At 33.6% G+C, this 12,450-nt stretch overlaps 1 protein-coding gene across 6 annotated transcripts in view; it reads right to left on the reverse strand.

Moving 5' to 3' along the window:
• Positions 1-12,450, reverse strand: part of LOC149536833 (ARM repeat superfamily protein) — a 245,597-nt gene that overhangs the window by 120,880 nt on the left and 112,267 nt on the right. For 5 of the 6 annotated variants that reach the window (XM_089804937.1, XM_089804939.1, XM_089804940.1 and 2 more), the window contains one exon: positions 934-1,085. The exons of the other annotated variant lie outside the window; for it this stretch is intronic. In XM_089804937.1, the coding sequence (XP_089661063.1) occupies positions 934-1,085 (152 nt within the window). The remainder of the gene's footprint in view (positions 1-933; positions 1,086-12,450) is intronic. 6 annotated transcript variants of the gene reach the window in all.

Below are 12,450 nucleotides of genomic sequence, written 5' to 3' on the forward strand. Positions count from 1 at the left end.
GCCTCCAGAAAGATTAAGAATACTAGCAGGAAGGCAGATTCTGCTGGCTCTTGAGGATTATTTCATTTACTTGAAACATTTATCCTCTGGTGCATTTGAAGCCCTTCTACCCACATTTGGAATTACCAACAAGTTCCAAATCTAAGCATCTCAAATCTGATTTAGGCCAATCTAAGGTCTGATTTCATCTCCTGATTTTCACTTTTCTCTTTGAAACTCTTAACCTCTAAACTATCCTCGACCAAAAGGGGACGCCAAACTCACTCTCAAATCCAAAGCCACGTGAGAAAAGGAAAAAAAGAGGGGGGTCCCCATTTGCGATGGCGTGATGGCATGAAAACCTCACAACAGGATGCAATGCCTAAGTGTGCCAACTTGGACTCTACTCATATTTTAGATATTGATGCTTCGTCTAGATCTTTGATTGTGTATGCAGCTGAAAGGTAGAAAATTAATAGCATTGAAATTCTCTAATCTCAATCCTTAAGTGTCAACATTTTATTAAATCTATTTGATTTTCTTAACATCGCTCATTAAATATCATTTACATGTGTATCTTTCCTATTTAAAATGTTTATCTTCTTCTAGAGCAAATGTGGGTAATTCTTAGCACTTTCCCACAATATCATCTGTTTTCAAGTCCTACTACTTCAACTTTAGTTTTAACTGCTTAGTGATAAATATTTTGTTTATTTTATGTGTTTCTTAAATCAAATTAAATAAATTTACAATGATAAACAATAACCCAAGCAAGATTTGTAGCAATTATGGGTGTGTAACCATACGGATCAAAATATACTGAAAAAATATGAAGATCTATAATACGTGCCAATGTAATCATTCAAAGAAATTATGACAAACAGCTATATATTCATCTCCATATTTCCTTCACAATCCATATATACCAAGAGTTAAAGAGCATAGCGTGCATACTCCCTTCCTTCTCAAAGTACTTGGTGAATCAATTTGTCGAAGTATTTGTTTCAAAAGACTCCACTTAGGATCTAATAAGAGCTTTCTCCCTGTTTCCATCCGAGATATGTTCACAAGTATAGATCCAATGTGTCCATATGCATCCTCCACTCCTAGAAAGATTACAAATAATAATCTATTAGCATAATAAAAGAAATAAATTTAATTGTGATAGAGTAGCTTAAATATATCAACTGTCAGTACACTGAAGATTTTGTCAAAACATGTTATATCATTGTACTGGAGACAAACAATCCTACATGTAGATCTAAGAAAAACACAAAGCTAAAAGAACATAAACCAAAAGCACAGCAAGGAAACTCTACTTCAATATAGGATCAATAATTCAATATACCACGAAGCAACAGGAGTTATAACATCTAATTACGCATGGCACCAATTTTGTCAAGTAATATAAAAGCTTCAATGTTGCTAGGCATTTAAGGAACCAATCATGATAATAACAAAGCTTTCTTAAAATAAGAAATGAAATGAAGGTAAGATTAGTAATTGTTTATGATATGAATCCTAAAAAGAAAATTTAGAATATTAGTATGTTGTAAAATAAGCACATCACCTTTGGAAGTTTTGTTGCAAAACTAAGTATCACTTATTCATCCCATGACTATGATGATCAATGCTTTCCCAAGGTTGGAGCTTTATATCATGTCTACATAGGGAGGAGTACCATCACTTATATCTTAATCCACACATGGATGATTTGGTGATTTATCAATGTGGATTAGCTCTGAGATTGTACCATTCTTAGTGGGATGGGTACTCACCATCTTCATTAGATAGAAGCAACAATTGCATATACTCAACTCAATCATTGGTGGGAATTACTTGGAGTCAGCACATCTATGCAAGTCTAGCAGAGGTTAAAGATAGTTGTGGTGTTGTAGATACCTTCAATAATTCATTTCTCCATATAGCAAATGGGTTTTGGGACCCAAGGGATTACAAGGTCAACACCGCAGTTTTGGCAAGTCCCATTGGTTGGCTTCACCACATTTGGCATTGTGAAGATGGGATCAAGGTTGAGAAGCAAAAGTTGAAGGATGTTCTTTTTGGAAAGCACCTATTCAATGTTTGGGATCCTTTTAGTGCATCGGGATTTCAAACAGGGGTTGCATAGGATTTTTGGGTGTGTACATGGTGTCGAGTATGTATAGTTTTACTTTTGACCCTCACATGCATAACCTCTTTCACGTGCGCAGTTCAGTAACACATGTGTTAGATAGTGTGTATGATAATTCATCTTGCACAATTTTGGGAAGTAAACTTTATCAACCTTCCGAGTTGCTTCCCTTTGAGTTGTTTCCTCCTACAACGCCAATTGTTGACATTGATCTAGTTTGGTAGGTACTAACAATTGTTATATTGTTGGTGTCACAAGAGCTAGTTGGAATCAGCAAGGACATTACATAGTTCTACCCTTGGGATCCAGGTGGACTAGTGTGTTATTTTGTTTTTTAGATTGCTTGGGGACAAGCAATTTCAGGGAAAGCAGATTGTAATGTTTCCTTTTTGGGATAATATTGTTTATGATGGAATTAGCCTATTGTTGGCCCTTGATGGTTATGTTATGGTAAATTGATGCTGTTGTAATTGTATTGAAAAGAGGAGATGAGAACTCCTTATATAGATTTGCAAAGGCGATGTTTCCAAAAGAAGCAATCGTGGACTGAACATGGAAATAGAAACTACTTGATAGACTAAAGACTAACAAAGATAAGCATTAAAGAAACATTATAATATAATGCCCTCCCTTAATGTTCATCGTCTAATTGTTGTCTTTTAATCACAAATTCTACAAAGCATTATGTTGCTACTAAGAGCCTCCCTAGATCCACATATGTTAACGACTAAGAAGCCAAAATCGATTCGAAAAAGAACAAAGAAGGGCCCCATTCTTCAAAATGCTTTGCAAAAGAAGGGAAGAAGCTTCCACTGACTTTGCCACTGAGATGAGTCTGTCACTACCCACCCACAATTAGTAAAACATTTGACCAAAAATCATCACAAAAACATCCAACCTGATATTAGATAATTGAGTTGCTCTTCTCTAGAGACAAAGACAAACACTGAGAAAAGCTAGCACAATTCTAAGGAAAAATTGGCAAAATCCTCCAAACTTTGCAAATGAGCATGATGCCCCAAAATGAACTGCAAAAAGCAAGAATTAATAATCTTTTATTGTTTCCCTCATTTTTTCCTTGGAATAAAATCTCCTCTATACTTCATTGAAAAGGTCTCCTCTATACTTTATTGAAAAGGTCACCACCTTTCATTACAATTGAGTCACCACTTTTCATTGTTGGCTTTGACAGTAATATATTATTTCCCAAATTTCTCTCCCTTCTCTTGCAATTGAAACATTCTTCTTTTTATATCCTCCAAGATGGAAAAGAGTTACACCTCTTCATCATGTCTTCCCTTTGTAATGGTCCACAAACTTTTTACAATTACTACTCCTCTGAAGAGTTACGCAACTTCATTATTGTTCCCTTTGTTAGACTCACAACCTTTCATAATTACCACCCTTTAAAAGAGTCACCACCCTTCATCATTGTTGCCCTTCGAAAGAGTCACAATATTTCATTATTGTTGCTCTTTTAGAAGAGTTGCAACCTTTCAAATTTAATACCCTTTATTAATTCCTTTTCTTTTTTTTCTTCCTTTTCTACTCCTCCCAGATGATGTTCTCTTCTCACTATTTATATCTCATGTTTGAGAGAGTCGCAACTTTTCCTAGCATTAACTTAACTAAGTTAATGCCTCTTGACCTAGCATTAACTAAGTTTAATTGTGTTACAATCTAATTTTTTATTTTATTTTTTATTTTTAATCTTTTTACATTTATTTGATTTTATTATTAATAATTATTAAGGTCATTGATTAATTAACTAATTTTATTTTGCAGTGATTTGTTTCTGGATTCAATTGTGTGAAGATTTTTACCATCAATGTTTCCAATCACACTTTGTTTTGCATCTCTTGCTCTTCATCCTGATGATGGATCACAAAGTGGGAATCGAAAAGTTGATGGTAAAAATCTTAACACAATCGAATCTAGAAACAAATCGTTGTAATACAATGGATTGTGGAAATTTGATCTCTTTAATTTTATTTTATTTTCGTATTTTTTAAATTATTTATTTAACTTTATTATTATAAATATATTAAATTACATTTTCATTTAAATTCTTCTTTGTTATTATTTATAAAATAAATTATATTACTTAATTATTTATTTACTATTAAATTTTATTCGAGAAGACAAGATTACACTCCACCCTTCCCCAAAATTTCGTAATGCAAACCTTTTATGTGAGTGGTGTCTCCAATATCCAATCCAACAACCTTGAAATAGAAGTTTTAACTTGTGGTTAGAACTGTCATATATTTACAACTATAAACTTGTCAAATCTGAAGATAATATTCAATTTTAAATACTAAGAATAATTCAATTTTGGAAAGTATCTTGATGTACTATAGTGCTTCCTACACTTTGCTATGCATTGCCTTGTCCCATGATGAGTCCTAATGAGTAATCCCTATAATCCCTTGAAGAGACTCTCTTTCCAGACCTTATGTTTACTCTTTTAGGATGCATCCATCCCTTATAATTCCTAGTAGAGATTGTATCTCTTGCCAGGCCCTTATGGATATTCCTTTAGGATGAATACAACTCTATATCCCTTAGGAGAGACTTTGTCTCTCCCTAGGCTTCTCTAGTTATCCCTTTAGGATGTATCCCTCTGTGTGGTCCTGGGGAAAGACTTTGTCCCTTTACAAACCTCTATGGATATCCCTTTCGGATGTATCCATCTATGTGGTCCTTGGGAGAGACTTTATCCCTTTCCAAGCCTTTATGGATATCCCTTTAGGATGTATCCATCTCTATGATTCTTGGTAGAGAATTTATCCCAATTCAGGCCTTTATGGATATCCCTTTAGGACTATCCATCTTTATAATTCTTGTAGAGACTATATCTCTTTAGGACTATCCATCTTTATAATTCTTGTAGAGACTATATCTCTTCACAAGTCTTTAAGGATGTCCCCTTATAATGTATCCATCACTATCCATATTTCTCCCTTCCAATCAAGCCCAAGAGCATGGAATGAAAATTTAATCAATCGGTCTCTTGGCCTCTACTTAGGGGTTGGCATACTTGATGGAGGTTTAGTGTTGTTGCTTAATGCTTCGTTGTAACCATCAAGATCTACTAATAATCTATCTTTAATTCTCCTTCACATATGTACTAAAGGCTATACAAGCATGCATATAAATTTGATTTAGGTTCTTCAAGTGTAATTGTACGAACGCTTCATGATTGATTCATCTTTTATCTTTCTCCATTATTTTTTATATTGAGCAATTTTTGTATATCTTCTTTAATTGATCTCAATATATTCCTTATTCTTTCATGGCTTAACCTTTGTTTTCTTCTCAAATGATTTCATGTATATTTCTTCATAAAATCTTCCTATAAATCTATCTAAGGGCCATTCTCAAATATACTTTATAATTCACTTCATAAGTCTCTTTAGTATGCCTCAATGGTTTCATAATTCTATCTTGTATGTCTTTTTTCTTCATTGCTTCACTTCCTCAAATTGGTGTATTCTTCCTTTCCAAAATTGATAATAATCTATTCCAATATGTTATAGAACTGCTCATTATTCCTTTATAGAAATCTACATATACCTTTCTTAACATCTACTAGTGTTTGAAGAAAACATTATTTATGCAACACGCCCTTTTTATTTGTATTCTTCCCTTAATCCTAATAAACGTGTATTCCTTAATTAATGTCGTTGCCTTTATTAAAGGCATCTTCTGTAAACTACAAGAAAATCCTTATATTCTAATCTTTGTTTAGAAGGCAATCAAATTAATGTTTCATGAGACGTCATCTCAAGTATTGACACTAACTCTTTTGGCTTTGAGTTAAAGATGTTGCTCTAGTCACTGTTTTTTTGTATTACAACATTCTTTGTATTTGATTCTTTAACATCGCTTTTAATAAATATCATTGCAATTGTTATCAATTGAAATTGCACCCTTGTCAATTTCAACAATAACTTGACATTTCAAGATAACAATGGAATCACTCCTAAGTTGTGGGTGACCTAAAAATGGAGTGAATCTACAAATAAGGATGGTTCCTAACTCACTCACACTTAAACTACTAAACTTTCCAGGAAAAGGGAGAGAGAAATCTCAACTGAGATACTAATGACTGTGAACAACATCAAAATTTAAAGCTTGAATTGCACCTAAACCAAAGAGATATCAACCTTAACAAAGATGAACAGTAATGAATGATACTTAATCTCAAATGCAAAGAGAAAAGAATATCGCAACCTATTATGAACCCTAATGCATAAATATTTTAGTAGCTAGTCAAAATGAGATAAACACTAACAAGGAAAAATAACTTTCACTAATTAGTATTTGAACATCTGTATGACACAGCTAACAAAATCCACAAGAAAGTCACTTGCAGAAAGATGAAGAGGTGTGAGACAGAGGCTATAAAACAAAATGTTGTAACAACACTTCATATTTGCCTTATCAATCACATGACACACCAAACTGCAATAACAAGTAAGATAGAAAACTCTACAAATAAGATCAGACTTGCAAAATATATTCAATCTTCCAATGAAAATGAGTTACAGAAAGAATGATGCCAAAAAGACCAAGGATCGATGATAATCACTAAGTCTCTCCAAATCACTAATCAGAACTCAATACAATAAGAGTTCAAGAGGCTAAGTACTAACCCCATTGGGGTCGAATCCATGAAAAGAGCCTCCATAAAAGGAGTCATAATCATCAAAAATGATGACTAACTACTACACAACTATCACTAAGTCATAAAGGAATCTATGACTCACTCCTAACTGCCCATGAAATGCTCCAACTGGCCATAAAGATTCCCAAAATACCTAGTCAAAGTCAAATCCGACCCAAACTGACTCCTATAATCATTCCGTACAACTCCAACTAATTGAAATGCCTAGTCAAAATATAATGACTTAACCCTCACTCTAGACACATGAAACATTTAGACTTTAAATCATGACACAAGGCACAAAGAATAAATCAACTCATGTGACTAGGAGTTTTCTTTTTGAGATTTCAATAAAAATAAAAGATAGTTTATAAAAACACTATCATATATTTTTATTTTACAAATAATATGCAAGAACATAAGGAGTTAAGAAACACTTGAACCCGTAAGCATAAAGAGTCATATAGCTATGAGATAACCCTACGATACATTTACTTATCACCACAAATGGGAAATAAATCCCATGAAAAGGTTTGCGGATTTCAAAAATTATGCAAAGGACTTTAAGGGCAATTTTATAACGCACTTCAACCCTAAAATGAATCATTTTCATCATTTTGTATTTGGAGTGAGCACTCTGGAGAATTCACAAAGGATGAAGGCATAGGGTTTCTGTGGTTTTCAACTCATCAATCACCATTGATGACTTTCTGGGCTTCTCCTGTCTTGTCCACCTTTTAGATGATCTTTGTCTGGCGTATTGGGTCTTTGTCAAGCACTTTTAGAGAATTTGAAACACAAATACAGCTAGGGTCTACTGTCTTTTTCTTGGTCGACATGAAAAAAAACTTTTACAACATGATTTCTACTACTTCAAAAGAATTTTCATTTATACTGGAAGCCATTGGAAGTTCTTTTCACCAACTAAGATGGATTTCTTCTGTACACGTGACTTAGCATTTATTTTAATTTTTGATGTTGACACCGTCAAAATGGGTCTTGTTCCTTTGATTTATAACCCGAACCAGGTTCATGCTTTGACAGGCGTTATGATTCTTTGCTCTTGTTGTTTGAGGGTTTGTTGTGTTTCATTTGATCGGACTTCCTGGAGTTTTACTCATTATCAAGCCAAAATTGTGGCTGATGACACCATTTCTTGAAATTTTGTGGTTGTTGTAGATAGTTGTTGTATTGGGTTTACACCATGATTTAATCTGCTGATGGGTATTTCGAAATGCTCAATGGGTTCCCTTCTTTGTTTATCATGGAGTTAATTCTATTGTTGGAGCCATTATTTTAGGTTCATACTCTTTCTCTTTTATAAGGAAAATATGCAAATATTTCTTTGACTATTTGATGTCGTAATCACAAACTCTTTGCAGAATTTTTTGGAGAAAACGCACATATATTTTTATGGTTTACATTGTTTAACTCCCACCTCTTGTTGCTGTTAAATTCAGTCTTTTGTTAGTAATCAAATATGCCCATATTTTAAAATATTCCGTGCCAATTCACTACTGTTGCTTTATGTTGTCGTTACTGGAGGATACCCCCATGTTTGTTCCACGAAGGTAAGCCCTTTTGTTTGTGTGAGCCTTTGTGATTCTGTGGCTTTTGCTTGTTTGGACTGTATAAAAATCCTCTTGCTGTATAGAAACATGTCCTTGTTTGTTGACGACCACTATACAAAATCTGGAATCTTTTAATTTATTTCCCAGCTGATATGGAGGCTTTCTCATGTTGCATTTATCTGGGATTGAGTTCACTGTAGCATCTCGGTTGTAGCAAACACATTTACATAGAGACATGTTGTTGAACCATCAATGCTTGGTTAATCACTATAATTTCCCTTGACTGTTGTTGTTATGGATACATCTATCCTTGATGATAATAACTCCTTGCTTTTGTTGCAGATTCATTCAAATGATAGTACATTTTCTTTTACTCACTTGCATTATTAATATAGGCTGAATAAGTCTCAGTCCAATCTCTTATTTAAATGCTCTCATTCCCAACATTATAAATGTATTTCTTTATCATTCTCGGTATGCTTCTCCACTTCACTGAAATATTTGAACTTAAAAGAGTTTCAACCCATAAAGATTCATTTCCCCTACAACTCTTCCTGTGGCATTTCAAATTTTGTTTATTGATCACTTTTACATACTGCATCTTTGATTACTGATCAACTGTTCCAAGCTAATAATAGTTGTCCCTTAAACAGATATTTTGTTGATTTATCTTTCCTTTGAAATCTGCAATGAGATAATAAAAGGTTTCATGTATAATAAACACATGTCCCTTTGACATTATGCTCTTTCCTTCTGTGGCTAATGTAAACCTGTTAATCAATGATAAGTTGGGCTTGAACCCTTGTGGGAACCGCATATTACATCCGCGTGATATTGATCATTTTCTGCACATCACACAATTAGTTAGAAAAATAAATCATGGTTTAGGATTTTGGATGTAGATACATATGCATGGTAGTATGGTGAGTTTGCTAGTCATTGCTTAGATCATTTTGATCTAACTCAATTTTTTGCAATTGCAGGATCAGGAGTGGGAGTGTGGAAAGCGGGACAGCAAGGGCAAGCGCGTGGACAAGCGACAACACGGCCAGTCATTCCGGGCAATGGCTGGCACCCATGACCCATCTTACTTTTTCTTTTCACATTTGCATTTATATGCAAAGCCAAGCTTTGGTTAATTTCTTTAGCTGGTTAGTTTCACGACTTGTGTGGACCATTATGGACATTTGATGAATAAAATTACATTTTCAGAAAAAATAATGGCACTTGTTTTACTTCATGAGATATTGTTCTATTTTCATCATAAAATGCAATTTCTAGACATAAATGATCACGTGTTTAGCATAATGTTATGCTTTGAACATAAACACTTAGATAATCAGTCATTTCCAGCAGTATAGCTCTTTCTGTTTGAGCTGGTAGGTCAAATAGATAATAGCAATGATATGTCTCCTTTTTAGGACAGAGATTGTCAAACCTTCATGTTATATTGTCTTTTCTCTTGTTATTGAATGATGAAGAGTCTCTTAAATATATTCTTATTTAATGATTCATTTTTTATCTTTTACCATGCAGGATAGCAGGATCATGCTCTAATACCACTGGGTTGTCCCCTTCAAGATCACCATATACTTTGTTGTTCCTCTCAAATTCAATTAATAATCCTTTATTATTTTCCACATTTTTTCCTTCGCATGAAATCTCCATTATACTTTTTTGAAAAGGTCACCACCTTTCATTAGAATTGAGTCACCACTTTCCATTGTTACTTTTGACAGTAATACATTATTTCCAAATTTCTCTACCTTCCTTCTCCTGCAAATGAAACATTCTTCTTTTTATATTCTCTTTTCTCCTGTTATTGAATGATGAAGAGTCCCTTAAATATATTCTTATTTCATGATTCATTTTTTATCTTTTACCTTGCAAGATAGCAAGATCATGCTCTAATACCACTGGGTTGTCCCCTTCAAGATAGGATCACTGTTTACTTTGTCTTTCCTCTCAAATTCAATTAATAATCCTTTATTATTTTCCACCTTTTTCCCTTGGAATGAAATCTCCATTATACTTTTTTGAAAAGGTCACCACCTTTCATTAGAATTGAATCACCACTCTCCATTGTTGCTTTTGACAGTAATATATCATTTCCCAAATTTCTCTACCTTCCTTCTCCCACGAGTGAATCATTCTTCTTTTTATATCTTCCAAGGTAGAGAAGGTTTATACCTCTTCATCATGTCTTCCCTTTGTAATGGTCACAACCTTTTTACAATTACTACTCCTCTGAAGAGTCGCATGACTTTATTATTGTTGTCCTTTGAAAGAGTCAGAACCTTTCATAATTACCACCCTTTAAAAGAATCACAACCATTCATCATTGTTGCCCTTCGAAAGAGTCGTGATATTTCATTATTGTTGCTCCTTTAGAAGAGTCACAAACTTTCAGATATAAAACCCTTTATTTATTACTATTCTCTTTTTTCTTCCCTTTCCCCTCCTCCCAAATGAAGTTATCTTCTCACTATTTATATCTCATGTTTGAGGGAGTCACAACTTTTCCTTTCATGCCCTTTGTAATGGTCAAAACCTTTTTACAATTACTACTCCTCTGAAGAGGCACATGACTTTATTATTGTTGTCCTTTGGAAGAGTAACAGCCTTTCATTATTACCACCCTTGAAAAGAGTCGCAACCCTTCATCATTGTTGCCCTTTGAAAGAGTCGTGATATTTCATTATTGTTGCTCCTTTAGAAGAGTCACAAACTTTCATATTTAAAACCCTTTATTTATTACTATTCTCTTTTTTCTTCCTTTTCCCCTCCTTGCAAATGAAGTTATCTTCTCAATATTTATATCTCATGTTTGAGGGAGTCGCAACTTTTCCTTTCATGCCCCTTGACCCTTCATAACTTATTTTATTTTAATTTCATATTTTTAATACTATTGATTTAACTATATTATTATAGTTATATTGTTTTACATTGCATTATTCATTTAATTATCTTTATATGTAATATATTTATTTATTTGTTAAATTCTTCTTTATTAGTATTTATAAAATAAATCATATTACTTAATTAATTATTTATTATTAAATCTTATTCAAGAAAGGGGACATTAGAAGAAATATCAGCAAAATCAGAAAATCTGAGGTGAAAATTTGATCAAAACAAGACAACAAAATCTGAGACACACGTCAAAGAATACAAAGCTTCATTTTTTAGGAAAAATGGTAAAATTCTGGCATATAATATTTAGGGAAAACTTATAAACCCACCAAATATTTTTTGGGTCAAAAATTATTAACCTACAAAAGAATCCCATCCAAATTTGCAAATTACAAAATCACAAATTTTTGTAGGGAAAAATTTATGAAAACCCATCAGATTTTTTTAATGAAATAAAATTATGAAACCCATCAAATAATTTTTTGGGAGATGAAGTTTGTGGGGCAAAACAGACAGGTAACACAGTTTTGTTTGATCACCAAAGACATTTCCCAAGGGTAGATCAGACCTCTCTTCATCGACAAGAGCATGTTTCCTATACAGATGCAGCTCGAACCTCGCTGGTACATCGCCAAGGGTAGATTTCAAATACAAAGCGGTTAGGGTTGAAAGGGTTCTCAACTCATGAGCATAGCGAATCATCCAAACAAGCGGCCTATAAAGCTAAAAAATGGCATGCAATAACAACTATGTCTAAAGAGAAGCATATTCGAGCTAAGGCTTCATTGGGTAATCACTCTCTGCTACAAAATACATGCCTCAACACACAATGTAAAAGATGGAATAAACAGTCTATGCAAAGACTGTAGCCATTCGATATTTGTGATGGGACTTTACCTGGATCCCCTCTCAATGATATGCCAAATTCAAACCAACAAGGGAATTCAAAACCGAGCATGTAGATTTCTACATATAAGAAGAGCATAATGCACTTCTACCCAAGAAAGTTTACACAAGTATGGCAGGAAAAACAACTTCCATTGCAAAACAAGTAGGCATGTCAAGATCCTAAAAGAGCAGTCAATATCACTATACTTGAACAGATGTCGCAAAACCATATTGGTCTCCTTTGACAATCGGCACTAAATAGGTAAGTTTGCAAATAAAAGTTTGTTATTCTCAAA

This window comes from Cupressus sempervirens, chromosome 10, assembly GCF_028749045.1.
Source record: "Cupressus sempervirens isolate cs-2001-9-10 chromosome 10, ASM2874904v1, whole genome shotgun sequence".
Lineage (NCBI taxonomy): Eukaryota > Viridiplantae > Streptophyta > Pinopsida > Cupressales > Cupressaceae > Cupressus > Cupressus sempervirens.